The following is a 27,906-nucleotide window of genomic DNA, read 5'->3' as shown; positions in this document are numbered from 1 at the left end:
CCAATCTTTTAAAACGAATGTTCACATTACTATTAGTTTTTTTATAGGTTGGTTGTACGGATTTTACTGTTGTATAACATTCTTTACAACGAAATTAAAAAAAAAAAACTATTTTTCCCTTCATCATCACCTAAATCATCAGACCCTCAAGCAAACACAGTAATATTAAAAAATTCACTTTCGTAAATCAGGCTAATAAGGGTTAAGGCGTAAGTTACGTAACCATGAAATGAAATAATGAATAAGTATATTAAATAAAAACGCCATGCTTCTAAAACTAACAAGCAGAATTATATTAAAATTCTGTACAGAATAAATTTTATGTCATATAGACGTAAAGTATGAATAAAAAATGAATTTATGTTTCAAGAATAACGCAGACGAAACAGAAGCAGCACGGAAATTTTCACGAACGCCGGGAGAAGTAAAAGAAGAGAGGAGCGTAAAAATAATGTTGAATGCGAATTAGATGTACGCGATCCGTCGTTAATCCCGTAATAAATACGAGATCTATCAGCACAATCATCATTATAACAAAATTAATATCAGCGGCTCGGGCCCGGCCCATGATTGATTGCCCGAGGATTAGACCCTTTGCAAGTGATAGGCATCGCTTCTGTGGCACAAGCTACAGGAGACAAGCGATAAAATAAAATTTAAAATCAATCATAATTTCTAAATACATACGTATTGCATCTTAAAACGCCTTGTCGATGACAAGCACTTTCCATCCTATCCTACCCTATACTTTCTTCAGGGCTGTAATATTTACTTATGGATGGATTTGCAAAATAATTGATCATAATTGTAAAATTTGTATAGTGGTTAACGTATTGCTTATTTGTTGTCTATTTATATATGGGACTCCCTATAAAAAATCAATGGTTTCAGAAGTAATAACTAACATAATGATAATACAATGAGAAAAAGTGTTTTCAAAATTCTAATAAGTTTAGGCATTAATCAAACAGATTTTTTTGCTTACAATTGAACTATTCATTTACCTCTTTTACACCTATATCCAATCACCCCGTTTATGAAAGCTCCTAGGGCAAGTCACTTCACAAATGGTCAGTCTGAGCTACCCAAAAACTTTCCTAAAGGCTAGATTTTTAAAACCTCATTTAAAAAAACTTTTTTCTTTTAATATTTACCTGGCTATTTTTCATAAGAACTTTCCTCATTTTTTATTATTTATATGGATGAAGATTTTTAATAAAATTGCGTAAACTTTATTAATTCTATTGACTGTCGTTGCAGCAGCAAACGTAAACGTTTTGTTTTTAATAAAACCATAAAAGTATTTAATTTTTTTGACCAGATTCTCTTAAAAGCTGTCTTATAAGATACCATACCGACTTCCATACCAATCATTATAAAAAAATTATCAAGGCTGGCGACTCACGTAGCAATTTTAAGGAAGCTGCATTGGCGTTCACCTTGAACGATTACACTTGTCTCTGTACTGGACTAAATTTGAGATGATCATAATTGTTAAAACGCTACCTCTTATCAATTGAAGTGTATAGTTTAATCCTGAATTACAGGTTATCGATACGTAATTAAATATCTCTCAAATGTTCAAGTATAGGAGATGATATAAACTTATCATAGATGAATTATGTTCGTCCGTATGTATATAATAATTATTAAAAGATAAATTAGTGGTTTAAATGGTTAATTATTTAATTAACATCGATTAAATGGTTCCTGAAACATAGTGACATGGCCATCGATTTTTGGTACTTGGAAATAAAAGTTATAATATTAACATACCCTTTTGCCGTCAACTATAATTGGGTTTTAAAGTTTTTATAGCCAACTTTTATTAAATTCTACAGTGTGATTTTTGTTTGACTGTAAAAGATTTAAATGAGTGAATGTATAGCTCAATGGCTTCAAAAAAATAGCTTAATGATAATATATTTAAAAAAAAAAACATTTTCTTTAGTAACTGCAAACTTTATACTGCCAGAAGGTAAGAGGAAAAAATAATGTTACTTATTTCAGAGAAATCACTTTTACAGAGTTTTTGGAAATAGCCGTAAAAAATTTAGAACTTTTACTGATAAATATGCATAATAAATAATTATATATACATATATATTTCTCGAATGATTTTTACTATCGATATTATAATTATTAATTAAGGTAAGGTAACTAATAAACCTCATACATTAGATTCTTTCAAATTGTATTTATTCTCCTCGCGTTCTTCTATTGTCTGTAAAAGAATAACAAATTGGATAAATGTTATCAAAAAACATGGCTCAAATATTAATCTATCGAGCTCGTTCAAATCTATTCGCGTGAATAGTAAAATACAAAGTAGAGTCTGTAATCCGCTGATAAGAACTGTCTGTTATCGTTTATTGCACCCATTTAAACCGGCTTTAAGTGAAATCAATAGATCGAAAAACATCGCGTATCTACAATAGTTTTTATTATAGTTATGAAAAGAATACAATATACTTTAAACAAATATAAAATATATAAAACTAAATCCTTAAACAGTTTTTAAAATTAAAGTTTTGAAAAAACGAAAAATAAAGTTTTCAGTACATATGACAATCTACAGACTTCAAATAACTAAAGTACTGGACAAGAAGCAATGTAAGTAAACTAGGCATCCAGTGGCGACAATAAGCCAGTGGATGCGGCGTGAGTAAAGCACCATAATTAAAGTCGAGAAGTCTCTAGATTCGGGCAATACAAGACCGGACTTTTCCTGGCCTTAGTATCAACTCCAAATTTAAAAAAAAAAGTAAAGGTCTGACCTTGATATGTCTCCTTCTTACAGGCCTGTACGAGATAGAATCCACAACTGAGTTTCTTTCACTTCTTATGTAAAAATTACGATTTTTACATATTCTCGCATCTAATCTGATTTCACCCTACGATCATAAACAACTGTTCTCAGATACAAGTCTACTATCACTGTTCGTCTATTATCGAATGGTTATAACTATTTTTAATAAATTTGTATTTAATTCAATGTTAGTATCTTACCAAAATTTCTAATAAGTAAGTCTACGTGAATTGGTCCCTAACTAGGTAGAATCAGTTCAAGGAAGTCTTTAACTGGTGTGTGTCGCAAGAACCGAGGTCACTGAAAAGGCTCGTTGGATATTGCAGTAGGCGGGCACACTGATACGCATCGATAGGTTCTTCAGTGGAGAATATGAACCAGTAGATGCAGTGTAGGCAGGACTTCAGGTGGACTGATGATATAGTCACGTTCGCAGAGAGTCGCTGGATGTGGGAGGCGCAAGACTGGTCTACTTGGCAGTCTCTAGGGGAGGCTTATGCCTTGCAGAGGACATCTATAGGTACATATGATTATAACGGTGAAGTCTACATAAAATTATACAAGGAAAACAACATTATATTTCCAAAATAAATAGGTTTCAAAGGTAGTAACAGCTGACAATAAAGTGGAAAATAGTACAACGAAAATCTGCGCGTTCGATCTTACATCCGTGAATTGTAATTGTAACGTCCCACTACACAAAGCGAGGGTAGGTTTTGTCCCCGCCACTATACGATCGTAAAACAAATATGGAATTTGAACATGGTATTGTATTCAAGCTTAACCGGAGCTAACCTCGCCGGGGCTTTGTGAAATTCATATCACAATAGCCGGATGACAATTTATCGACACATATCCGCACTGCCGTCGAACTGACGATACACTAGTGTTGCGCCCGGAGGTCTCCTATTGTTTCTGGCTAGATAGCTTACAACAGAATATTTTCCCGCTTAGAAATCAAAAAGGACAATGTCAAAACCTATCCCAAAGCCTGGAGCTCTCGGGATTTCTTTACGGGATCCAATAGACTTCTGAACTATTTATTTTAATAATAAAGTTCCACAATATATGTTAGACCCCCCGTTTCATTTCTTTAAATCTAAATATTTAGTTGTAGTGGGTAGTATTGAGTAGTAGTGAGGGAGGAGGTGGGATATAAATAACAAGCGGCGACGGACTGAGCTCACGCTGTATTTGGCACTAATCGGTGTAACATAACTCATGAAGATGCCCCGTGGAGGGGTGAAACACGTGTTGAGTAATTTGGCGGTGGCGTTTGTGTGATTAGCATTGTTTGCCGCATACGCATTTATCAGCGGGCTAGCGGGCGGTGCACTTTTTTGCACGACTGCCACTGCATATGCGGAAGTGGCTAAATATTGGTCCTTTTCTTACTTTAAATCTAAAATTAAAAGTACACTATTAAATACATTTTATTATTTTTTAGTTGACCAAAATGTGCTGAACTTGTTTTGTTGACTCATATAAAAGTTCAACTGTTGAGTTTCTGGCCGGTTCTTCTTATTAGATCAGCGTTGCGAGCCAATGTAAATAATCCACAATACAAAACCGCTTGTTAATGCCTACTTAAATAAAGACATATAGAAGCTTCGATTTTTAATATACAACTGGTTATAGCGATCTGACAAAGGAGAGATTGGAGAGAGGGTGTGATATTTTTTGGCAATACGATATAGGGTATTTTCAAACTATCTTTCCCCATAGATCGTCCTGTTCAACGTCAATAGCTTTTCGCTTTTAATTTAAAAATAATACACTGATTACTTACAAAAATAAGTGATTTTTTATTCCGTACACTGCAAGTACAATGTCTTTAAATTTCATTTATTATGCGTTATGGTATACGATATTTCTTTTTTGTTTTAATTGACTTCAAATGTTTAACAGTTAGGAAAAGTTTTTAAATTATTCCGAAGTATTTTATGTGAAAAAATATCTATACTGTCTTTAACTTTATATAAATAAAACTACACTGAAATAGTAAGATATGGCGTATATATTGTAATGCTATTTTACAATATAATACTGTTATCAAAAAGTAAGGTGAATTTGTTCATAGAATGAATATACTTTATTTATTCTTCCAAATCAATTTCATCCCCTTCAAAGTATTTCCCTTGCGATAAAACGCACTTTTTCCAGTCCTTGAAACAATCGCAATAATATTTTTCCGGCAAAGCCTTCAAGGCCTTCTTCGATTCGGTTTTCACCGCTTCAATCGTGTCCTGTATGACCTTTTGAGTTTGCTGAATAGTCAGAAGTCGCACGGATCCAAATAGTAAAATTCCTACAATTTGTGCAACTAATTTTTTTACCAAAAAGTCATTAACATCTTTAACTAAAACCGATACCTAATTAAAAGCTTAACAAACTCTATGGATACTTAGTATTTTGTTATGTAATATTGTGCGTATAGCTCAAATGTCAAAAAATTTTTAAAAGAAAAAACAGTTATAAACTATTTTTAATTATTCAATACCAAGTGATCACTCTGAAGGATGTTAAGTTTATTTATGTATTGCAAAACGGCAAGCCAATTACTTCTTGCAGTACAGTTTCGAGAAAGAGATGGTAAACATTATTTTAATATATTTTATTTTGAGTTATATACTATATATACTATCTCTCATATTATACTATACATGGGTTATATATTATTTTAAAAACTATTGAATTTAAATAAGGTGTAGCGTACTTCAATTGACTATAAATGAGACATACATTATCACAAACAAGTTTTCAGAGAATGGCAAACGGCGTTTTCTGCATGCCAAGCGTGGCGATTATAGCATATCCCCCAAAGATATCTTTAACTCGAAGAATTGCTTGACTCGAGTCGATAGACGTGACGTGGGTAGGTGTCCCACACTGGGCAAACAGGCGACATAGTGAAGATCGCGGATAATAGCTGAATGCGTACAGCACAAAACCAGCCATCTTGGTGATCTTTGGGGATAGCCTATGCTTGCAGTGGGCGTCCATCAGCTGAAACGACTACGACGATCTATACTTACACCAATTTTATACTTATTACCAACCACCATACAACTTAAATAAGCTTTGGATTATTGTAAACAATAAAACATTAAAACTTAAACCAACGTTTTCGTGAAGAGAACAAGTTGTGTTGAGCGATTTCAATTCGTGAAACAAAACTTGCATCGCAGTTCGCCGGCGCGCCTGCCCGACGCGTCTGTAAAATAATGAATATGCAAGGCGACAGAACATTTCGCCGCCTAACAGATTCGCATAATTAATTTCTGCATTTGAAATAACTAATAAAGCGTTTTCGTGATGAGGGTACTTTAAAATGTACACGATCGTAATTGAGTGTTTAATTATTAATACATTGCCTCGCATAACCGAAGTCTCGTGTCATTAGGGTATCATTGTGTCGGCTGCCTTTTGCTTGTAATTTATTAATGATAATCAAAATTAATGACTTACAAATCATTAGTGAATTCTTATTTGTCATTAATTCAGCTAAACTTAGTACTTTTTTTGTGACATTAATAAAATAAATTATTACTCATCATATACTTCATCCACTGCTGGTCATAGGCCTTCTTCGTTAATTTTCAATGAAGGGTCTGGTCTACCTTGTGGGCATTCTTACGCTGTACATGCCTGTCCGTCTTTACCACTCTAAAACATTAAAGCATCACCGGTGATCTATTCTCCGTGCTGTGTCCTGGCTTGTCAATCCACTGGGCTATGCTACTACCGTTCGTCTACGGATCTCTTCATTCCTGGTTTAATCTCATGATGAAAATACCAACAAAACCTTCATGGCTCGTTGAGAAATGCACGTCTTACAGTTGAGATCATGGTCCGACAAACACGAAGACGTCCTCATGAGATGAACAGACGATCCTGTTGTAATCGTCGGAAGAGCCCGCATGTGGGCCACTTCCCACCGGACTTACTGGAAAACTGTGAAAAGCTCTTTATGCTGCAATGGACGACGTATGACTTAAATTAACTTAAAAATCTTTTTTTGTTACAGGTGCGAAATAACACCGTGCGAAGGCATCAATCACAGCGAATGGTTGGAGAATGCAATACCGCGGGAGAAAAATGAACTGTCAAAATGCAAAATGTACGCACGGAAAACAAACCACAGTATCAGTAATGACACGTGCTCAGAGTCAGACTTCACAACTTCTATAGAGGAATGCAGTAAATATGTTTACAGCGAGGAAGATTCAGCCGTTAAAGACGTAAGACTTTGAATAAAAAATTAACAATGTTAATATCTAAATAAATTTTACTAAGTTCTTTTACGAAATGACTTCAATGGATAATTCGTATGATAAACACCGTCTAGACCAGTGTTTCCCAACGTGGGACCCACACTCCACAGGGGAGCAAAATTATTGATAAGTGGGGCAATTCGAAAGACTCGACACGAGTTTAACCATTTCGCTTTAAAATAAAAAAATAGGTATGTTACATAGGGGGAGCGTAATTTTGAAAAGCCTTAGACGCATCGCACATAAAAGGTTGTAAAATACTGGCCTAGACTGACAATTTATGATTATCGTTTCCGCCGTAAAACGTACACCAGTTAGGCCTCTCTAAGTATAGATTTACAATAAGGCCAGAAAAAAGCGTCTAGCACAGAGTTCCCCTACTTACCTGGTATTGATTTCCTGTAAATTTCTAACTATAGTGTAGTTTAGTGTTAAAAACTTAAAGTAAAAACACATGTTAATTTATACATTTATTAATTGAATTTAAATTAAAACTACTCAAAATAGAATTTTGTATCTATTATGTAAGATATACGTAACATTAAATAAACTATAAATAAAATAACATAAGTATCCTACAACTTACACAATTTTATAACATATATAGTAATTTTTATACTTCATAGGTACTTTTATAAATAATGTAAATGTTTTGATATTATAAGATAGTATGATGTAAGTAAATAGGTATTATCAGTGTATGTGTTGAGATCCACTATCGTGGGCCCCAAATTTTTTTCGCTGACGCCCTTGCAGATTGTCATAGACCCCTAGGGGTCGATATGACCACTTTGGGAATCACTGGTCTAGCATCTAGTGTCTTCCGATGACCCTAACAAATTTTTTTATCCACCTTGTGAGTTTTTTCCTTTCATAATTCGGAAGAGACCATTATATACAATTATGCTATATATTGATATTTGGATTTTAGCATTACATATTTTATTTTCTGCTCTCACTAGATACATGAGTATCCTCAAATCAATATGAAATTGTTGGAAATTTGGTGTTAAGTGTAGTTGCTTGTATAATACTTTTTCTATTGGTTTATTCCATTTTTCATTTTATTTTATTTCCTGTTATTTCCTTCGTTACTTCAGTGGTATCGGAGTGCGTTTTATTTTTTTTCTTATCCAATCCATTCACTTGAGACTGTGCGTGCCTCCTATACTCAGATATAGGTGTTACACTGACTGCATCTCTACGAATCACTTTAAATACGTATTTGACTACATCTACTTTAGAAAATACATTTTTTTCTTAAAAAAATTTTCACCAAAAAAACAGATGGACAAACATGCTTAGATTTTACATAACGGAATTTTTAAAAAAATACACTTAACAAAGGTGATGATAAAATAAAAGCAGAAAAAAATGTATTACGAGTAATTATAGAATATATCGATCCGACTGCGGCAAAAATGAATGGACGTTAAAAGTGATATAAGTACTAGGGGCGACTACGTAATAACATCACAATAATAAATGTTTAATTTTACATTGTATAACAATTAACTTGTATAAAATGATCATTTACTGACATATCTGGCATCCACACTTATCTTTTTCTGAAATAAACAAAATTGATACGTCGTATACAAACATATACTATAATAAATACACTGTCCCCCAACTGCTCCGCGTAGCTCGCAATGCCTCTAAATTTAATTTAATAAAATCAATTCTTGGTAATTTTTAAAACACCCTAAAAATCTTATTGACATGTATTATACGTACTTATGTAGTATGTTACTATATGTAGACATATAGTTTTAAAATATTCCTTTTTATGAACACCTCAACCGCTCTTGGGGTTGGTATTTAGTAAAATATGTTCTTAACTGAACTCTTATCGGCAAGTGAACTACTCCTATCAAATTTAAACGCTCTAAACCTTTATGGTTCCACAGATATCATGATGAGTTAGTACTAAGGTGATAATTTCGTGTATATATAGATAGTAAACTAAATTATCTTTCGACATGCTTCTAAATTATGATATTTTGATCCAGTTGTTTCATGCATTATTACATGTTTCTGAAATTAAAAATCCAAATTTGAAAATAGAATCAACGTTTCACTTAAACTTCAGATCTATCGAATGCATTGTAAACGAGATAATTGTTCAACTAGATATTTAAAATTTAGGTTAACGACTGGCAAAGAGTTTATCATTTGAGTTATCACCGAAGCTGGTGGATGCCTTGTGCAATCACACGAGCCACCGTCCAAAAATAATGTTAGATAAGTGTTTTATCTTCTTTGAATGCGTGACTTTCACGTGGATATTATCAACGTTTGGAACAAAACTATTAGGTTTTATGACGTTAAGTAAATAGATCAAAGAATTACAAGCTTTTATTATACTATCACAAGGAAAAGAACTAAAAAATATTTGACGATGACTGTTATTTTCTCTACTTGTAAATATACAATTCATATGTATACGGGTTGATTTGTTATAGATGTTAAAGAGGAGTGAATGTATAGTTAATTTGCTGTCAATAATTGTCCAAAAATAAATGACTTCAGAAATAATATATAACGTAATAATAAGGCGAGAAAAAGCGTTTCAAAAAATTCGATTACTACGTGTTAATATTAATGATTATTTACTATCTATGCCTGCAGATTTTGTACTGCTTGTAGTCATTGGTCTATTGTATTCCAATAGAAAAGATAAATTAATGTAAAATATTTCATAGAGATCGTTTTATACAGGTTGATTTGATTACACGTATTCTCTTTTTGTCGACAAATAAGCTATACATTTAGTTTTTACACCAATAACCAAACAACCTGTATAGGAAAATTACAGTGAACATTCTTTATTTGTATGTAATACCGTTGGTTTTAAAATCACTAAAAAATCGAATAAATAAATGTCAGAAACAATAAAAACATAAAAGTTGCTTTTCCGTTATCCAGAATATATAATAGGTGTATATCCGAAAAAATATGACAATCTAAGGAAGATCTCTATACGAGTATAAAAGAAAAGCGTAGACTTGAAGGAAACGTACTAATAACATCATCAGCCTCATATTCTACCTATAGAAGCCCAATAAAAGGCAAAAAAAAGCAATAGATAAAAATAAAGACTAAAAAAGTAAAAAATTGTAAACAAATAACACAAAGATAAAATAAAAGCAAAATAATGTGATATAGAATAATAATAGAATATAAGAAAAAAATGTGATATAGAATATAAGAAAATGTAAAAGTAATGAGGAATGAATGAAAGGCGATACAGAGCGAAAGAGAAAGATAGTGGAATTGTGGAAAGAAAGAAATGAACGACAGATAATATGAAGTATGAAAGAAGAGAAAGAAAATAAAAAAAATGTATGTGAAAAAATAAAATAAATGTAAACAAAAAGTCCTGTCCCACACCAGATAGGGGGTACGAGAGGCTCCCAATAACGGGAGCCATCTAAAAAAAATCCAAGGCAAAAGCCACCTCCGAAGATTGACACGACAAACAGTCCTGCGCTGCCCGCATCTAGTGACATCTCCTTTATATGATCTCCTATTCATATGATAAACAAAAATTTAAAAAATTATTTTTTGTAAATTAGACTATGATATCAGTTTATACTACAATGTTGTAATTTAACTTTCTTTACGATAGTGCTCGTCTGATATTTACTATCTTTATTAGCTTTGGGTAACACTCCGTCAATAACATCGTATTCTCTGTTTACTTCCTATATCTCTATTTGTAATTGTGCGTTTATATACAAATTCATTGCCGTTTGCATTTGTAATATCTAAACATGAAATATGTTTGAAATTTTATATATTTTAATTCTACGCACTCGGTGTGATTTGGTTAATTTAGAAAGAGTATGTTTTACACTAAATTGGATAGGCAGCGATGTCGCCTAAACATCTTGTTCATCTAAAGACGAAGTTGTTAGACTAGTGTGTGTTTGCAGTGGTAACTTATAGATCTGATACGTGGTCGTTTACGACGGGCCTATGAAAAGGCTCAAAGCTATCCAGAGATCCAATGGAGACGGCTATGTTTGCTGACAGATTGAATCCGAAATACCTCGAAGAATAGCACATCTAAAGTGGCAGGGGATTGAGCACATAGCTAGTGTAACCTTTCGTTGGGGTCGAAAGATTCTCCAGTGGCGATTATGACGTGACATAGGCCCACTACCAGATAGACCGACGTCATAGTAAAGGTCAAGGGAAGTAACTGAATTCGAGATGCATAGGACGGGTCGTCATGGAAATTCTTACGGGGACACCTATGCCTTGTAAAGGGCGTCTATTTACTGACTTGATGGTGATGGTTTCATATAAACTGAATAGATTTCAGATTGTATACAGGTATAGCATCAATCTGTTTTTATCACCGATATCTCTATATTTAAATTGCAATTCTCTTTACAGTTCAATCTTGGTTGTCAAAATTGGAAGAGAACTCTCATAGGCACTATGCACAACTCCGGTCTGTTTCTCTCGTTGCCGCTGACTGGAATCATCTCTGACAGGTACGGGAGGAAGGTCGCCTTGGCAATAGCATCACTGATGAACGGTGTGTTTGGTCTCATCAGATCATTCTCCACTAATTACACCATGATGCTTGCTTTTGAATTTTTGGAGGCAGGCTTAGGAGCTGGAGCGTATAGTACGGCTTTTGTTCTTGGTAAGTCTGATTTGGATTTATTAGTATTAAAATCTGATGCCCAGTAAGACGTCCTCTTATAAGATGAAAAAAAGACCTTACTAAAATCCTAAAAACATCCGTAAAACCGACTCTATTGAAAATCAATAAGAGGAACCTTTGACGTATATGACCACCTTTGGAAATGTTGATGATGACGATAAAACTGATTTTACCTGTTCAGTTTGTAGGACGATAAACTTTAGCGCCTTGCTAATTGTTAATATTTTAAAATAAATTGTTATAACTGTTGATTTAAGGCGAAAATGTAGCATGAATATTAGACACAAAATAAAATAGATATAAAACTAAAATTCTAGCTCTACTCACAAGTTTTAGTATGAAATTTTGATACCAAGTTAGTTAATCAATGTTATATTATGGGACTAAACAGATGTTTAGACACGTAATATAAATAAAAGGTCAATAATTACTATCCAGGTAACGCACGTGTCAAACGCAAACCGGGCCCCGTTCAATCTGCGAGGTTTACCGACGGTCCAAATCTTTTCTCTAATTACGTCGCCCAACAAAGGGACCTCATTAATTATCCCTGCGACAAAGTAATTGTTAGTGTTTACTCGGGCCCATTGTCCTTGTGCTTCGCAAAATTTTAGACGACGATTTTATAAAATACCTTTTTCGAAGGTAGGTGGCGATTTTATTACATAATCGTTCATCACTGTAAATATTTACGGAGTACCCTCCAAATAAATGTAAAGATTTTTTTTGTTTACCTGCGAACAGAATAATCCCGTGATTAAATATAAGTTGTACCCGGATTTATGTAATCTTTTCGCATTGAATCCTATTATAATATTTGTACAAATCTTTAAAAAAGTAAAATTATAAATTCAAGGCATCCTTTTTGTATCTAAAATCATTTGATACTAACTGTGCCTGGGACTTCGTTTGAGAGAAGTTTAACAAAAAATATTTATTTTCTTTACGTTTTAGATTTTTTCTAAAATAAAGTAAAGCATCAAGTTACTTCTTATTACACTAGCTATCTCCCAGTAAAGTCCCGTCAAAATCGATCCGCCCATTTCAGAGATTAGCTAGAACAAACAGAGAGACAAAGATAAAAATTAAAAAAAGAATTTGGTATATGTGCCATAGGCATATTAGTGTGCATGTAGTAAAAAGCGATTATTATATATATATACAGACACTCCAACTTTGTTTATTTCTATAGATAAACTAAAGGCCATAATAACGTTCACTTTTGAAAAAAATATAAAAAATACATGTGCTTTGACTAATATGCTTATATGTTTTATTAAACAAAAGAAATAATATATATATTTTTTAAAAATTGTCTCGTCAATGTTCTCCTGCTCTTCAGGAAAATTCTTTTTCCAAACAACGCTAAAGGTTTTCAAAAACACACCTGCCAGTCTGAGTTGTTGGACCAATCGCCATTTCTTCTTGAATATTTTGCTTCATTTCAACAAGTGTTTTAATAGAGTACAGAAGACGCTCCTCTTGAGATGTCCCCAAACAAATGCATGCTAACAAACCTTGACTTCATAGTGGGGTACTGTAATCACCCCTCTTCGATATTACTTTTCTTGAGAACGTTTCTCGTAAGACTGTAGACTGTAGACTAGAAGTAAGTAATAAGTAAGTTTGTCCTGCTGGAACTAAGTCATGTCTTTGTACCCATAGAAACCAAAAACTTTGGTTAAAATAATTTGTTTAAAAACTGCCTTAAAAATTATAAAAATACTTAAGTCAATATTTTCGTTTTTAGCAATGGAACTTGTCGGGCCAAAGGGTAGAGTTTTCGGAAATACTCTTATAAACGCAGTCTACGTTCTTGGATTGATGTCTCTTGCCGGCCTTTCCTGGTGGCTGCAAAACTGGAGGTATCTTCTACGCATTATCTATGCACCAGCGATTATCGTTATCTCGTATTTGTGGATTCTAAACGAGAGCGTCCGTTGGTTGCTAAGTAAAAAACGCCACAACGAAGCGGTTAAAATACTGAAGAAAGCGATAAAGATGAACAAAGTAGACTTCTCAGATGATTCTCTATCTCCACTCTACGAATTAAGCAAAGTAGACGAAACAAACAAAAAAGAGACGCAAGAAGAACCGGCAGTGAAGAACGAATCAACATTTATGCGCGTGTTAAAATCAAGTATAATTAGAAATAGAGTGCTTGTGTGTTCGTTTCTATGGATCACATGTACGTTCGTTTATTATGGTCTATCGATAAATTCGGTTTCGTTGGCCGGGAATAAATATGTGAACTTCATGTTGGTTGCTTTCGTTGAGATACCAGCGAACTTTGTGTGTCTGTTTGTGTTGGACAAATTCGGTAGAAAAAGGACTCTCATCATAACGTACGTGTTGAGTGCTTGTCTCTGCATCAGTCTGTCTTTACTTCCTAAAGGTACGTAAAAGTTTTTATTTATTAATTTATATTATAGTCAATTGTCGTATTCACGTACTTAAGTTTTATTATGTCATAAATATATACAAAGATAGCTCTCTCTTTAGAAAAAATCACTATAGGTTGGTAGGTACGTTTTTCTATTGGTATTGCAACAGACGCGGCGTGGATATGTGTTAGGTAGCCCGACGACATAGTTAAGGTCACGGGAAGTCGCTGGAAGTCGTGGGAAGTCTCTGGAAGTCGTGAGAAGTCGCGGGAAGTCGTGGGAAGTCGCGGGAAGTCGCTGGACGCGAGCAGCGCAAGACCGGTTGTAGTGGTGATCCACAAAGAGGTCTATGCCTTGTTGTGAGCGTCTATTGTCTAATACGAAGACGATAATAAATGCGACAAGCAAATAATTTCTAACAGTGCATACTCTGCTAGAATTTATTGGCCTGTCGATATATGTACAATATTAAAATTTAATATGCAAATTCTTTTGAATAAGATGTATATACATTGATTAATCACAAATATAATCATTACAAGAGTTACGTATAGCTCATACGTTCATTCCATGCCTTAATACCCAATCATCCTGTATACAACATAATTACTAAAGGTTATCTTTGTTGTTTATGCCAAAACTTTTTCGTACAAATAAGTACAAAATAAAGGACATAACGCCAGAGGGCAATTCACCCGGTTTGCCTTTGTACTGGGTAGTAAAGCGTATTGTCGAGGTAGGGTCAAAATAAAGACGACAACATTCGTAGATATAGATACATAAAACATTTACTTATAAACAAAAATAAATTTAAGTAATATTATATCGTTACTCAAATGTGTATCACAGTTGTCGCCAACCATCAATTATTCTAGATAGCAGCGTTGCGTTCTTGCTGCGCTAGGCTTTTAGGAGTTGTAGTAATGTTGGCAATGTCAAAGCAACCGACGCGCATCTTCCCTCCACGGGGCATCTTCAGGAGTTATGTTACACCAATTAGTGCTTGGCGTTAGTGACTCTGTGTTTGGCACACAGCAACAGAGTGAAACACGTGTTGAGTAATTTGGCGGTGGCGGTTGTGTGACTCGCATTGTTTGCCGCATACGCATTTATCAGCGGGCTGGCGAGCGGTGCACTTCATTGCACGACTACCACTGCATGTGCGGAAGTGGCTAAATATTGGTCCTTAGTTAGGATGTCCTTACTTAGGATGGACTTCCGCGAGGTAACGCCTGATTCCATTAAATAGTTATTAATCACTGTCATATAAGAAGCATAGGTAATCAGGAATGTAGATGAGGAAAGTAAGGCGATGTGTGAAAGGTGATCAAAACGTGAAGAATGAAAGGTTTTATGAGGGATGTAAAGATAGTAAGAATTTGTGAGGAAAGGAAGTGGAGCAATTATGAAAAAATGTAAAAAATGATTTAAACCCTGTCCGCACCCCCGAGGAATCAAAAACCTCACCTATAAAATTTCCGTTACTCAATGCTTGTAATGTTGAACTCGAAATATCTTCTATTTTGGTATAAAATTCTAAATTTTAATAAAAATCTAATAAAATTTGTTATGAAAATTAGTTATTCGTTTCTTCGTGTGTATTTTCATTTTGTTTATCATTCAGTATTGCAATCAGAGTAAGAAACAAATATTGCGTAATTTTTGACAACGAGTGCGTCTGTTAAACCAGCTTTGTATAATTTAGTCAAATCGCTCGGCCGTGTAGCGAATAATAGACGGTTGTTACAGCGGTCCGAAAACCAATCCGCCTCGTCGGAATCGAGGCCGGCTAGTGTTTCACAGGGGTCGCCAACCCCTGATCATTCTAGATCTTCTAGATTTTCGATCTTTGATGAAGTATCTTTCCTCACTGTGTCTCCCAACCCTAATGCATTCCTAAGTGGCATTAAAACAGGCAATGGCAACTAAACATGTTGAGGTTCATCTAATGGGGCGACCTCCTAAGCGATTTAATAGCTTTGCAGCCTTTTGAGGTATATCAGCTCTAGCTGAGGCTTCCCAGGAATTCCACGAGCTACGTAACCTTAACAGAGGCCTTTTTATACCCGCGCAACCTAAAAATGCCATATACTCTTCTACATCTCGTTGCAACTGATTAGCGCTTTTGTAGAATTTCTATTAATTCTTGCTATCGCCTTCAATAATAAATTAATCCTACCCAGATTTTATTACGAGTAGCTAAATAGTGAATTTCTTAAAAAATGGACAAAAGTTCGTCAATAGTGTACTATTTTTATATTTTTTATTGGTTTATTTCACTATATGCCTTGTCATAGGATATATATCTAATATCCACAATCATTGAACTCCGCACTCTGTCAATCGCAATAGAAGTTTGAAAGATAAGGAAGGTTCAATGATATCGTCTCTATTATTAGAATCATATTAGCAATAGTTCAAAGCTATCAACTATTACATATCACAATCTTATCTTAAAGTACTATGTTGTTTTAATCTTTCATCAGAACAAACAGTTATTAATGAGCGCTTAAAAAATTTTTTACCATCACTTCTGCTATAAATATCGTGAAAGAAATGTACTTGAACAGTCAGTGGTTAATGTACCCCTACATAGTTGTACTCACGCTGTTCCAACCTAGTTAACTATACAAGTTAAGGACGCATAAACTTATATCAGAAATGCACTTCATAATCCCGAATACAAGGAAATAGAAAATATAACCGTCTCTCTTCATCAAAACCAAATTTCCACATACGTACTATAATTAAACCCTTTTCACACAAACACACACACGCGCACACACAAACTCATTAATATTCACTCATATTAGGGGAACCGGAAAGTAATGACGTTTCTTTCGACATATTTTACAGAAAAACCGATTGATTTTTAACGCTCTGGAATTGAATATTTGTATACTAGGTGGCAAAAGGTCGTTGATAACGAATGCGAATATATTGTTGATTAGAAATAAAAACTTAAGAACACTTAAAAAGCGATATTACTTTCCAGTCCCCCTAATGTTATCATGTGAGCTAATCGACGCCCACAACAAGGCAAATCATTGCCCAAACGTAGCCATGATTACCGGTCTTGCGTGAGACTCAGGGACGCATCCATTGGTTTCTTGCGACTTTGACTATATCGTCGGTCCACCTATAGGGAGGTCTCTAACCTAACCTAACCTTACCTAACCTAACCTAACCAGTTAGTATATATTTATAATGTTTTACCATCATTTGACATCCACTGCTAGACGTAGACTTTGTCATAGATTTCACATAGGACTGGTTGGAAACTGCCTGCATCCAGCTTCTACCGACGACACATGACACAAACTATATCTAATTTTGAAATGTTTTAGTAATATAAATAATTTTATCAAAACACGTCGTCATGACCATCGATATCTTCCGTGACTCTTAGAGTCTATAGAAACCATCTTGATAATTGACTGTATCAAATATTTAATTTTGAGTATTTTTTTAAGCACACAGCTTTGAATATTTTGCGCCGGATGAAACATTTTCAAATTAAAATCTCTTTTGGTGTCTAAACACATACTAGATAGAAGAGTTGGTAGCGTTTCTTCCGCCACTTCTCCCAGCGCTTTCCGAAATGGTAGCATTGATATTAGCCAAACAATAGCAATTGGCCAAGCGGAAGTTCGGCCCACTCGGGCGCCCTTGTGTCGGAATACTAAGCAATTATTATCGACGAGTCACAGCCCAAACGAGGTCCCCCGTGAGAGCCCTTGAACTTAGTCACTCCATGTAACGTTCACTGAAACGATCTAAGAGCTCAGCGGCCTTTCAATCAGGTAAAATAGTAATATCAGATCGAGCCGGGGCTTCCTCATGTGCTCTTGAGCTTCTGCTACTGCCACCTCATACCTGCTGAATCTGCAAATGCTATTTGGATAGCAGCGATATTCCTATAAAAAATTGCGTGCGATCAGCGCTTTTCTCTCACTTTTGATTTGATGTGCTCTGTTCTTTCTTTCTACAATTTTGTGTAAAGTAAATTTTTAATGTCGTGTCACCTGTAAAGGAAAACATAACAGAACTATTATTTATATCCTAACTTTTATTGTACTTTTAACTTTGTGTACTGCTGGTGTAATAAATAAATAAATATCAACTTTGGCACGACCAATTGGACTTAACCTTTCTTATAGTTTCCTAATAGAACCTGTTGGAATCGACACGCATCCAATGTTTTCCAACAACACAGGGCACAAAATCTGTCCAATTTTAGGACCTATAAAAACCAAAGAAGAGAAAGAGAATAGAAATAATAGTATATTGGTAAACTCCCGTTAACTACTCAGTTAAACTAAACAAAATCGTTGAATAATAAAGCACGAATTTTAGATTACGTTCGCCACTAATCTAAAACAGTAACAAGTTTCAACTTGGCAGTTAAACAATCTAATTATAGCGAAAGGTAAACAGGTTCGGTGCCCGTCGATCCCAATTTGTCGACACCTCGACTTGGACTTCGTCGTTAGAATTAAAAGCGCTTGTTTGCGTAGCGTTCATTGTTTAACGAACGGACAGAAATTTATGAAATAATATTAAATCGACTTTATTGTACAGCCGGCGGAAATTATTTATCAATCATGATAAATCTACTTATATATACAGCACATTCGTCAAGAAAAAGATTTAAAACTCCTATTTCCAAGCAAGAAAAGGACCATTATTTAGCCACTTCCGCATATGCAGTGGTAGTCGTGCAACAAAGTGCACCGCCCGCCAGCTCGCTGATAAATGCGTATGCGGCAAACAATGCGAATCACACAACCGCCACCGCCAAATTACTCAACGTGTGTTTCGCCCCTCCACGGGGCACCTTCAGGAGCTATGTTACACCGATTAGCGCCAAACACAGAGTCAATTTCCACACAGAGTCCTATTTCCAATCAATATTTACGAATCGATCATTCTGAAATGTTTATTTTTCTTTTAAACTGCATCAGACCAATAACTGGCAGTAGTTCATTGATCATTTTAACAACTTAGCTGTCTGCCTCGCGCCGGCACTAGACGCAGGGTGTACAGTGAGGTGCCGGTCTCGCGTCGGCGCGAGATGTTTATGACCAACTTTTATGAACCACTACGAAGCCGGCATCGCGCGAAACGTTATGTTAACGAGACTATACTGCGCTTCAACGTTCCAACTTCTTTGGCGAACTATTGGTTTTTAGTTATCTTTTATAATTATTTTTATTGCGCCTCCAATATGAGTACGAGGAAGGGGTCCGCCACGTGGTATAACGCAATAATCGGTAAGAGACGCGAGCGTGTTATTTTTAATTACAATATATATGCAAATTTTACTTAATTATTAACATTTGAATGCTTTTAAAAAAAAAAAGAAAATTGGTTTCTGATTGACTCCCATGTTCAAGACACAAGTATACACATACAGGATGATCTATTATATCTGTAAAAGTTTTAAAGGGACAAGAGTATAGCTCATTTGCTGTTAACTATAAAATAGTACATCCTATTTAAATATCAATATAAATGATGACAACAAATCAAATATAATTGTTGTTTACTAATATGCCTATAGACTCTGTGGTGCTAGAAGTTGTCTATCGCATTTGAAGAGATAAAATAAAATAATGTAACATACTATATTGTAAAACTGTCGTTTTATTAAGGTTTATTGGAAAAAGGTGTGAAATTTTCAAAACTCATTTACTGTCAAAAGATTAATACATCCATCCTTTAAACGCTTTTAATAAACACTAAAAAGTATTGATAGCCGTAATAGTAATGGCCAGTTTTACTATCATATGGAGTTTTCTAATGAAAACTGCATATACTATATTTTTTTTGATAAACCGCCAAAATTTTTTAATAAAAAAATCTCTACTTCTTCATCATATATGTTTCATAAATAAAAATCTAAAATTACAACGTTTGCCAATTCTAAAACATCGAGTAGAGTATTAGTCAATTTTAAAATCGATATCCGCCTTCATTCATTTATTCATATAATGTTTTCTTAATGTAGTGATTTATCCCCACGAGATATACTTTTATTTTTACATTTCGCAAAGTTTAATAAAACATTTATTTTATAATTATTGGCTTACATTATAATCATTATATTTATAATACTCAAAATATATATTTACGATAAAAATATACCCATGCCTTCTAAACTAAGGAAAATATTTGTTTTAAAATAATAGTTCGTGCCCATTTAATTTGTAACTAAAGAATGCAAGCAAAACAGATATAAGTTCCAATATTCTGCACTAGATGGCGCGGATTGCATTTAACATCACGCTATCGTTTGCAAGATGCCGACTACATGTAGGCTCAGAAACACGATGCTTTAATTTTTAGTACAGTTCACGGACCTTTGTCCTGCGTCAACTCATGTCAGATCAAACTGTAAAAGCCTTAGGGCTAACGGTATTAACTTCTTCGAAACAATACAGTACCCGTTGGTTAGCATTCAGTGTATTTTGACATTGATTCCTTCCTTTATAGGTAAACATAGCTGTAGGACCTATTGTTGACTGACTTCCTTTTTGGACGCTTAGGTGAAATTTCTACTCTCGGAATTTAGTATAAAAACCGCACATTGTGCTTATTTGAAAAGATCACGCAAAGGAGATCTTCCGATTGTTTGTATATATAACTAGTACGAAATAAATAAACCACTCTCCAAGTATCTCTGACTATTAATTTTGTATTTCCTCATGCCGTCACCTAAAAAGTACAAGTTACAATTTGCGATTGAAACTCGTACAAATTTTAATTAGGATATGCATAGCAATGTTCGAAGACGAAGTTCTTTGACTCGTTTATTTTGGCGGTGATGGCTTACGCATCTAAGACGTTCACAAATTCGCTCAGAGAGCAATGGAGAAGAATACGCTGGGAACTTCACTGCGAGATCGCAGAAGAACCTAGATCAATGACGAGGCAGTGAACAGGACACATCACTCTTGTTACAGCCGCTATTAGATCCGTAAGTCTCTCGAGGAGCGACCATGATATGCGGCTAAGGTAGCGCCCTCACATTAGCGTTGCTATATTTGGAAGAGTTCCATGCCGTGCCATGGATGTCTACCGGATGATGTGATGTTGATGAATCAGGATATATAATGTGTTTATAATGATGACGTGCTTTTTTAATAAATAAATCTTTCTCACCAGATCAAAAGTGGTTATCCCTGATGTTCTACCTATCCGGGAAATTCTCAATCACAGTGTCGTACAGCTCTGTGTATATCTATGTGTCGGAGGTGTTTCCAACGAGCGTCCGGCAGTCGTTGCTAGCGGTGTGTTCAGCTCTGGGCCGAGTTGGGTCAACTCTGGCACCTTTGACGCCATTACTGGTAAGAACTGGTTCATTATTTTAAATTATTTTACAACCGTTTACAGATATTAATGTAACTTCTGACAACGGTGGAGGTCCTACGTATTGATCTGAACATTGTTTGTCTATTCCCATTAACAGCTTTACCAGACCTCAAGCAAAGGAGGAAAAGGCACATAAAGTCCCTAGCGTAAACCCTAGCTCCTATTTCGAATTATCCTTCATAAAGCATTCACTCTGAAAAACATTACAATATTTTTTTATAGTGGAATACGACAGATAAATAACTTCTAGCAATACAAAGTCTGCAGGTACGGGTAGTAAAAAGTAATTAATTTTAATATGTACTAATTCTAATTTTGAAAACCTTTTTTTCCTACTATAATATAGAGATTTATTATTGCAGAAATCATTTTTAAATAGGATGTATAATACAATAATTTATTATAATATACACGCATCCCCAAAAACAATCGTCCTGTGAGTTCAAACGTCATTATAATCAACCAAGAGAAACTTGCTATAATTTATTCAGCGTGCGCGTCTGTTGAGTATTGAACGATCATAAGCTGCAGTTCTTAATCACTAAGCAGCTAATAGCTTATAGCAGTGCTATATAATATTAATAGCTAAAAATAAACGTTCCTTACGATTTTTAAAGGTATATTATAAATTACCTTTCCAGCGTGTTTCTTACTTAGCCGCTTTGATTTATGACGGTTAATGAATAAACATTTTTAATCCGATACACATTGTTTGCTGTGTTAAAAAAATAGCAGCTATTTTTGTATAAGATCTAATCAAATAATACGTTCGGCGTTGCCGTGTTAGTGTATGAATAATTTTTAAATATATCGTGTGCAATTAAACAATAAATTTATTATTGTTAATTTTTCATGTTACAATTGTAAATAATAATTGGACGGATGTGAACAAAAATATTGTCCAAAAAGGCTAGAAGCAGCCTGTATCTATCGTCTTCCGATGACTTTGCCAAGGTCGCATGTCCACTTTGTAAGTGGATGTCGTACGCTACGCTTGTCACACTAGAACCTTAAGGCTTCATCGGTCATCTGTTATGTGGTCTACCCACTGTCACTTCCATTTGCCAATTCACCCGGCTATGTTGGTTATTTTCGTTTTCTACGGAGGGCTTGATTCATAATTCGATTTCGTAAACAAATCCCGCTCCATAGCTCGTTAAGGATCTGTGAGCCCGTCAATGAGGTCCAGAGTAAGAAACCAAGATTCAAGGTCATGTACTATCTTAATGTAAATATACTAGGTTACCCATTAATCCACATTAAGACAAAATCGTGTGATAGAACAGATGGTGGCCAACACTTTGGAGATCATCCGCAGTCGGTAACCTGAACATAGGAGAAGGTTATAACACACTCTCTTACAACTTCCATATCAAGGCCTAGGTGACGCATTCGGATTATTCGCTGCACATACATACTTACACCCAGGCTCCCCAGCTCACCCAGGTGAGACAGGGTGAAGTATCTGCTCCGTTCCCTCCCAATTAGGCTCCCGACCCCCCACAGATCTGCGATTTCCCGTGCTATGGTACAGTTGTTTTTTTTCTCTTCGTCGCTCTCTCATGACTGCGGGTCATGACCATCACCTCAATTTCTGCAACCATCTTTTTTCAGGCTGTTCTATTTTGTGAACTTTTAAGGAGCCGTGCACTTTTGTTTCGCATGTTTTTGAAATTGGGTTAGTCCAAGGTGTAGGTGATCGTCCAATGGCCTTTTTACCCTCTGTTGCCGGCAACTATTAGCTTCTGATTATCCTAGCCCTTTCGTGCAATATGGTTGAAGTAATAGAGTATTCTAGCGCGCAGGCTTGCAGCCGTTATTACGTAGCACTATATTGCCCGAGATCTCCCTCAGGCGCTTCGCCTCGGGCTGCTACAAACTACCTTATTGGATACATCAGCTATTTTTTCTTTTAGTATTGTTTTTCTTTTTTTTTTTTGTTAGTTATGTTTCAGATTTAAAATACAAAGAACGTTTATACACTAGTTTAGTAAAGATAGCAATGCCGACGTTTTATGTATATTGACAGTTCTAAAACGCTTGTAATAGCAAATTCAAATTAAGAATATTTCGATTTTAATTTTAAAGTATTTACGACAATGTTTTCTGGATATGTTTTTGTTACAGGCATTATACTATGACAACCTGCCAGCAATATTCTTCGGCAGTCTATCCTTAGTGGCCAGCGCTCTGGTATTCACCCTACCGGAGACAATCAACGTTCCTCTACCTGACACAATTGAAGAAGCAGAGAGACTGTCCCAGCGAAGAAGCGATAAAGGATGCATATAACCATACAATTATGTATAACTATATATTTGCACAAATACATATCCGGCTGTGATTTTTCTCAATGTATCAGGTAATAAAAATTTAACTTCTCATAACTAAACTGAAATAAACTGTTTTTGTACCCGGCATGTGATTCGGCACATCAAGCAGAACTCTACGGTGAAGATCATCGTTATCTATATATAACAATTACTAAGGTGTAGATACACTGGTGCGTTAAATTCGAACGATTTACAAAACCGAACCAAGCCTAATATCTACGGCATTTTACGATGTGCCAAACCAAATGTAAGCTACTATACCACTGTATTTATAATCGGCATGAATTACCCTGTCCTTATGGTCATTAGCGGTTAAGTTAGAATTTGTTGACGAGTAAATACGTCGGATTTAATGCCGATATTGTCTACCGTGGCCTTTTTCTTGGTATATTTTCTTGATTGCTGGAAATCGCCCCTTCTTGGTATGCCTTTAAGGAGTTGACGACACGCCTCCACAGGTCTCGATGACCTGCTTTTCCTAGTGCTTCCGTTATAGTTAGACTCTTCACCACGCACAAAGTACACCCATTGGGTTGGTGATCGCGCTCTTGGCGTCTTTCCCTCTATTCCTACGACTTCATTAAGACTATGAACTATTGTTAAAGAATTAGTGATTTATTTTATGGAAGTTAGCACATTACTTATATAAATATATAAACAAATCCTCTTCACTTAAAAATACTGCACAATTTATTATATATAAAACGTATTTACATCACAACAGAAGATATATTATAAGATACAAAACAATCTTTTATATTTAATTTTTGACGTCATTCTGTAAAATGCTGTGAAATTATTTTATAATTGTTGCATTTACTGTAGACAAACAAATCTGAATTTTCTATATAATTGTACATATTCTAGTAAAATATATATATAAAGATATATATATAAACTTTGTACTATATAATCGTCTGTAACAGGAGTGGCCAAGAACTTTGACAGTCCGAGCCGTTTTTTAAAATTTCAAATTTGTTGTGAGTCGTAAATAAATACGTATTTATAAAAAGTTTTTTTTGAATTTTAAATTCCTTTTCCAAAAGTACGAAATATAAATTGAAATTAAATGTTACAATCATTTAAATCAAGTTTTAAGACATGTATGAAACGATATTAATCTTTTTTTTTAAATATAATAGAACAAAAATGAAAAATGAACTCGGTTAGATTTATCGCGAGCCTGATATAATCCTTCAATGAGTAGCATGTGTCACAGCTCGAGTCGCAGGTTGGCCACCCCTGATCTATATAATGTGATATCGTAAATAAGATCATCACTTTTCTTATTGTATTATAACACAACTGTATATAATGCACAATGTAACTTATTTTTAATGTATTTATGTCAAAATATAATAAGTATAAAACAAATATATTGTGATATTTATTCATTATAATATCCAATAAGATTTACTTACACAAAGTTCTATTTGGTAGAAAATCTACAATCAACTCGAGCTCCATTATAATATCTTTAAAGCTAAGAGCTTTAAGCTAAAAATGTGAAGTAAAAACTGGAATGCAAATATAAACAAAAGAAAATATAAAAATAAAATTGTAAAAAGCAACGTTCAGGAGGTGAAAAATTAGGGTAGGTGATGTAAGAGAGTAAAATAAAGTGTGAAAAGGAATGACGAATATAAGAAAAGATGTGTGAAATGTATTGAAAAGGACAAAATGCTAGCATGGAATTTAAGCGAAAAACTTATTAAGAAAAATAGCCCTGTGTAAGACAAGAGATGTAAGAGAAGCCGCCTCCATTAACTGGAGCCATTAGAAATTTGGGAAGAACCTGAATCTAATTATTGTCACAACATCCTTTATACAGTGGTTAGAAAAATTCATTTCCAAGCCTTATCAATTAAAAATCATTAACAGCAAATTTAAAAATTGATAATTCAGTGTAGTTATAAGGAAGTGTATTGTAAAACCGTGTACAGCTGCCCACAAATCTGAATTAACCACACAGTACCGACAGGCACAGGCGTGTTGCCCTTGAGCCGTTTTACCCTTGTGCTCTTTTAAATACGATAAAAATGACCACTCAGGTTCCACATAATCGTGCATTCCAAAGGTATCTATAAGATTTCCCACCAAATTAATTTCGCCATATTGATAAAAACTACCAAGTTGAGCTCCTCTATGATGACATTCTTTAAAAAAAGGCGTTAACAGCTTCCAAATGCCTCCAGATTTCAGAAAAGCCTAAATTGAACTAGGGTACTATTATTATAAATCATTATTGTGATCAAATATGTGATTCCATCTTTACTAATAAGCAATTGCATAGATAAAACAGTACAAAATATGAGTATATACAGAAGATATAAATAAACAATCTAAAATAGTAGGTTAACAAATTAAAAGTATGTTTTATGTGCTAAATAAAACGTGTCATGTAAATCTTTGCTTAAAAATAGGAAATAATCAAAGGTTACAAATCGTATAATCATTCTTTCATAGTCTTGATACTTGAACTTTCTTCTCTCTAATCGAGAGCGAGGTTCCAATCCAGTAAAATAGAAATATGTACCAGACAAGTCGTACTTTAAAGAGGTAGGCTAGGTGCACTTAGCTCCCTGCCACCTTAATAAAGCTTAATCTGCAAATGCCATTTAGTCAGTAGTGTAAGTCCGGTCTAAAAATGACGGTATTTTCATGTTGACTTTTTTCAGTTATCAAGTCAACTTTTGTTTCAATATACGCTTATATATGTCTCGATAGCCAGGATCCGACGTTCCAAATATGTTCCGATTTAATTGCAATTATCAATTACTACATTAAAACTAGTTTGATTATTAATATGGCATGAAAAAAATCGTATAAATAATGCTCGTTTTAATATAATAAACAGTCAGTACAAATGCATGTATCCTAATGCAGTCATTTGTGTCGAACGTCATTTGCTTACTTCTTTACCGCGATTCATTACTGTCAACTTAATTTTGAGGCTTTAATAATAATACAAGCGATTTACATACATCCTGTATTTTTGTTTATAAATGAAAAAAAATTAAACATGTGAACCTATAGTTCATTTACTATTAATCAAAGTATCCTACATTCTATACAAGAACTATTTATTACTTTATATCAAAATTAATTATTTTTTACTATGTCTCTAAAGAGTTTGTACTGTCATAAATTATTGGCCTGTCATACACAAGTAAATTAGTTTTTTTTATAAAAGAACTATAGATTCAAGCCATTAAAACTTTTATACCATCTATATCACTCACCCACATATTGTTAGGTGCCAAATTAGTTTAAAAATATATTAGGGCGGCCGGAAAGTAATGTCGTTTCTGTCGAAATATTTTACAGAAAAACCGATTGATTTTTACTGATCCAGCATTGAAAATTTGTATACTAGATGGCAAAAGTTTGTTGATAGCGAAGGTGAATATATTGTTGATAAGGTATAAAAAGTTGTTTAAAATGTAGTCGTGTGAATATAACTTAAGAAAGCGTCATTACTCTGCGGTCTCCTTAAATATATCTGTAATATATTCCCATAACCTCGCACAATATTGTTATTTAGAACAATAAACAAATTTAAATATAAAAACATTTTTATTTCTAACCATCGAAATGTAGTAGAAATATTTTATCCGAAACAGAAAGTACTGCTCCACCGCAATAGAGGTAATTAATTTACGTTAAAATATTACTATGCATGTTAAACAAACGCCTGCGAATTTATAATAGCATTGAGTTTCACGGAAACATTTTAGAATATTTTATAATAAAAGGCAGTGCTTATTTAATGAAAAACTACGTGTATTAAAATGTATTGTTGGTCCACAAAAACATTATCGATTTTCTCAGGAAATTTGATATACAATGTAAACACTAGAAGTAAAAAATAAATTTTGTGTACCATAGATTTTACTTCACAAGGCAGCAACGTGGTTTTTGAAATTGGTTCTCTATGATAGCGTTCAGAAAGCTTCAGGTTCTATATTGAAAAAAAAATATCTTCAACGACTTTTTTTTTGGTGCCCGTTTAGGGGTACCCTCACATACAACTCCCCCCTCAACCCCCTCT

The 27,906-nt window shown here is 34.4% G+C and overlaps 1 protein-coding gene across 1 annotated transcript in view; it reads left to right on the top strand.

The window, feature by feature from the left end:
• Positions 1-24,619, top strand: part of LOC137923274 (organic cation transporter protein-like) — a 36,116-nt gene extending 11,497 nt beyond the window's left edge. The window contains exons 2-6 of the mRNA XM_068766473.1: positions 6,837-7,050; positions 11,488-11,743; positions 13,515-14,159; positions 21,316-21,497; positions 23,650-24,619. Of these exons, the coding sequence (XP_068622574.1) occupies positions 6,837-7,050; positions 11,488-11,743; positions 13,515-14,159; positions 21,316-21,497; positions 23,650-23,814 (1,462 nt within the window). The 3' untranslated portion in view covers positions 23,815-24,619. The remainder of the gene's footprint in view (positions 1-6,836; positions 7,051-11,487; positions 11,744-13,514; positions 14,160-21,315; positions 21,498-23,649) is intronic.
• The last annotated feature ends 3,287 nt before the right edge of the window (positions 24,620-27,906 follow it).

Source organism: Battus philenor, unplaced genomic scaffold (genome assembly GCF_028537555.1).
Source record: "Battus philenor isolate CCGP_79_NKW_IND1 unplaced genomic scaffold, ilBatPhil1.0.hap1 SCAF_21, whole genome shotgun sequence".
Taxonomy (NCBI): domain Eukaryota; kingdom Metazoa; phylum Arthropoda; class Insecta; order Lepidoptera; family Papilionidae; genus Battus; species Battus philenor.
The sequence above is the reverse complement of the archived record's forward strand: the minus strand, read 5'-3'. Positions and strand labels throughout refer to the sequence as shown.